This window comes from Hyla sarda, chromosome 3, assembly GCF_029499605.1.
Source record: "Hyla sarda isolate aHylSar1 chromosome 3, aHylSar1.hap1, whole genome shotgun sequence".
In the NCBI taxonomy this organism is placed as follows: Eukaryota; Metazoa; Chordata; class Amphibia; order Anura; family Hylidae; genus Hyla; species Hyla sarda.
The window spans coordinates 401,592,248-401,595,711 of record NC_079191.1 but is presented as its reverse complement, the minus strand read 5'-3'; the positions used below and the strand labels follow the sequence as shown (position 1 = coordinate 401,595,711).

The 3,464-nt window shown below is 44.9% G+C and overlaps 1 protein-coding gene across 1 annotated transcript; it reads left to right on the top strand.

The window, feature by feature from the left end:
* Window positions 1-563: 563 nt before the first annotated feature.
* On the top strand, window positions 564-3,253 carry LOC130361075 (homeobox protein unc-42-like). Its single transcript, XM_056563640.1, has 3 exons — window positions 564-570; window positions 619-860; window positions 2,393-3,253. Exons 1-3 carry the CDS (start codon window positions 564-566, stop codon window positions 2,786-2,788), a joined length of 645 nt encoding a protein of 214 aa, XP_056419615.1. The 3' UTR covers window positions 2,789-3,253.
* Window positions 3,254-3,464: the final 211 nt, after the last annotated feature.

Below are 3,464 nucleotides of genomic sequence, written 5' to 3'. Positions count from 1 at the left end.
TGTGTTTAACTTTCTGGCACCAGTTGATTTAAATAAAATAAAATAAAAGTTTTCCACCGGAGTATCCCTTTAAATCACCTTCTCTATGGGTGTAAGAAGCTCTAGAGCTCTGCATTTCCCAACCAGGGTGCCTCCAGCTGTTGCAAAAATACAACTCCCAGCATGCCCAAAGGCTGTCCGGGCAGGCTGTGTTTTGCAGTTTTGCAACAGCTGGAGGCACCCTGGTTGGGAAACACTGCCATAGATGGACACTGAAGCTATTTTACACTGCTAAACAAGGTTTTTCTCTTTACTTTTAGACATTGACAGTTCGTATAAGGGAATTACAGATGTCTCCAGCGTAGATAGCAGCGCATTACTATCGTCAAACATTACTATTGTCAAATTATCATCTCTATGGGTGTAAGGAGCTCTATAGAGCAGGGTTTCCCAACCAGGGTGCCTCCAGCTGTTGCAAAACTACAACTCCCAGCATGCCCGGACAGCCAAAGGCTGTCCGGGCATGCTGTGATTTGTAGTTTTGCAACAGCTGGAGGCACCCTGGTTGGGAAACACTGCCATAGATGGACAGTGAAGCTATTTTACACTGCTAAACAAGGTTTTTCTTTTTACTTTTAGACATTGACAGTTCGTATAAAGGGTTTACGGATGTCTCCAGCGTAGATAGCAGCGCATTACTATCGTCAAACAGACACGTTCCGCCCCATTATCCAACCCCGACCAGGCGCAGACACCGCACAACGTTTAGTCAGGAACAGCTGGAACATTTGGAGGCAGCTTTCAGCAAGAACCACTACCCTGATATATACTGTCGAGAAGAACTGGCGAAGATCACCAAGCTGAATGAAGCAAGAATACAGGTGAATATTGTAGAGGTCACATAGTAATAGGAATGAATAATTCACACCGTAAAGCAGGGTTCACACAACAGAATTTCCGGTGTAGCAGAATCCCATTGCTGTCAATGGATTCAGCTGCACAGTCTACGCTACAGAATTTCCAAGTTGGAATCCATGCGGAAGACATTGCCATCTATGGGGATGGCAACATCCCTGCAGTCCTAGCGCCTACTGATTCATTTGGCGCTGACCGCATTTGGAATCTTTGGTCGGAATTTTTTTTCCGCCACAAATTCCGTAGTGTTGCTCCTGCTTAAGGGCCTATTCCAGCGGAATTCCGCTTGAAAAATACGGTGCAGCAGCCTCCTTTTGTTCTAAATGACATTCTGCTACACCATTCATGGAACCCTTCACCCAGGTGAGCACAAGGTGGGTGGGCATATAGGAGCAGAAGCGGGGATGCTGGGTAGGCCATGTCCCACCTCTATTGCACAAATGACAACATTCACATATTAGCAATGGAGGCGGCGACGATCCGGGTAAGTTATACATCAGTTTAATCCAGTTTACCTGCACTATATCCCTGTGTACTGGGTTTAGTTTGGAAGAACCATCTTTCAGTTTCCCTTTAACCAAGAATTCAGGTATAAAGTCATGGCCACTAGATGTCTCACTTCCCTACAATTTGCTGTTCACTGTCTGTTGTTAGACTCATTCAGTCTCTAGTAACAGAGAAACCAAGACAGAACACATGCAGTAGGGCTTACCTACTGCTTTGTGTAGCAGAGAGAGACAGCCTGGGGTGTGTACATTCTGAAAGTCTGTCTTCCTTTGATATAGGATCCATACTGTTCGTGAAAGGTAAATCAAGGCTTCCCTCTAATATCTGCCCACCTATAGAGTTCTGGACAGCTGTACCTTGTGTTTCCACTTCTGTATGTACACATTGCTGTCTCCTGAATGTACTCTCTCCCTTCCTTTAGATTGTCATCTTCATCATCATTTATTTCTGCTCACATAGCACCTTGCCAAGCCAGTTCATCAGTAACCCCTTCTTGCCCCACATACCATCTATAGTAGTGTACTGTAAATCACCCCCAGCACAGTGCAGCTTGTTTAGTCTTTCACAAGCACAATGTCATCGTATAACAGTGAGTAAGTCCTGAGGATAGGCCATCTATTTTTATAGGACTCAGTAACCAGATAACCATAAAATGGTGTTAAAGGGGTATTCCGGGCAAAAACATTTTATCCCCTATCCTCTGCTGAGACCCCCACTGAGAACACCACATTCTATGCGGGTGCTGAATCTCCAGTTTCGGGAAACCTCTGGGTTTCCTGGACTGGGGACGTGATGTCACGCCACGCCCCCTCCATTCATGTCTATGGGAGGGGGCATGATGGCCGTCACGAGATCGCAGGGGGTCTCAGCAGCGAGCCCCCCGCGATCAGACATCTTATCCCCTATCCTGTGGATAGGGGATAAAATGTTTTTGCCCAGAATACCCCTTTAAGTATAATTTGACTTAAATCTGACTTTCTATATATTACAGGTCTGGTTTCAAAACCGAAGAGCAAAACACCGCAAACATGAAAGGACAAACCAGAAATCTGTATCAGCAAGTGGCATGATCGCCTGCAGCAGCCTTATGCCTGGAGTATGTTCTATGTCCCCAGCATCTCGCCAGTATCAATATCCCCATACACTAAACCATATTCCCCGATTCACATCAATGGCTCCGACAGGTTACCAGCCCCCATCATCTGTCAGCCAATTTATGTGTTCCAGCACACATCCCCATCTACCCTCTGCTGCCCCTCCGTCCCGCCAGCACGATGACTGGTACAACTCACTTAGGTCCATCAACTCCCCAAGTGCTGGATTGTCCTCATCAATGATAACCTTAGCACCGATGGCCACGTTAGATCCACCCACTCACTGGAGTTAGGCTTTGTCCAGCGTATAGGAACACTATGGACTTGAGTTAATGCTTACTATGATGTCCTGCAAAGGCGCAATGCTCTGTCTTAGATTTTGCCAGGAAGGTTAACATGCTTTTTTTTTTGTGTTCAGATACATTTAAGCTTAAGCCTCATTGGCAGATCTCTAACGGCGCAACCATAATCACCAATATTCAACTGCACTTGATAGAAATGTAATGGCGGACTGTATGGTGGACCTTAGATTATGCTGAATTGTGCCATAGATGATATATTCTACACCTATGTAGCTTAGGCCTTATTGCCGTGGTGTGGAGCAACATCTTAAAGGGCTAAAAAAAAAGTGTTTAAAAACTAAGTCATTCTGTACAGAAATGTTATGGGAACTTCCTTCAGTTTCAATCCTTCACCATTTTCAAGATCTCTACTTGTTGCCAACAAATAAAATCCATCTAACATAAACACTAGCCTGCTTGCCGGTAGCAACTAAACACAGCTCAGCTTTCATGTTTCCAGTGCGGTTTAAGATATGAAAGCAGTGTTCTTATTGGTTGCTATAAACAATAAGGAAAGTTCTCAGTTTGAACGATAACTATCTAAAGAGGAGTTTACTTTAGCATCATTGGCGCAACTATCTAAAGAGGAGTTTACTTTAGCATTGGCGCACCATGGTGCGCCAATGCT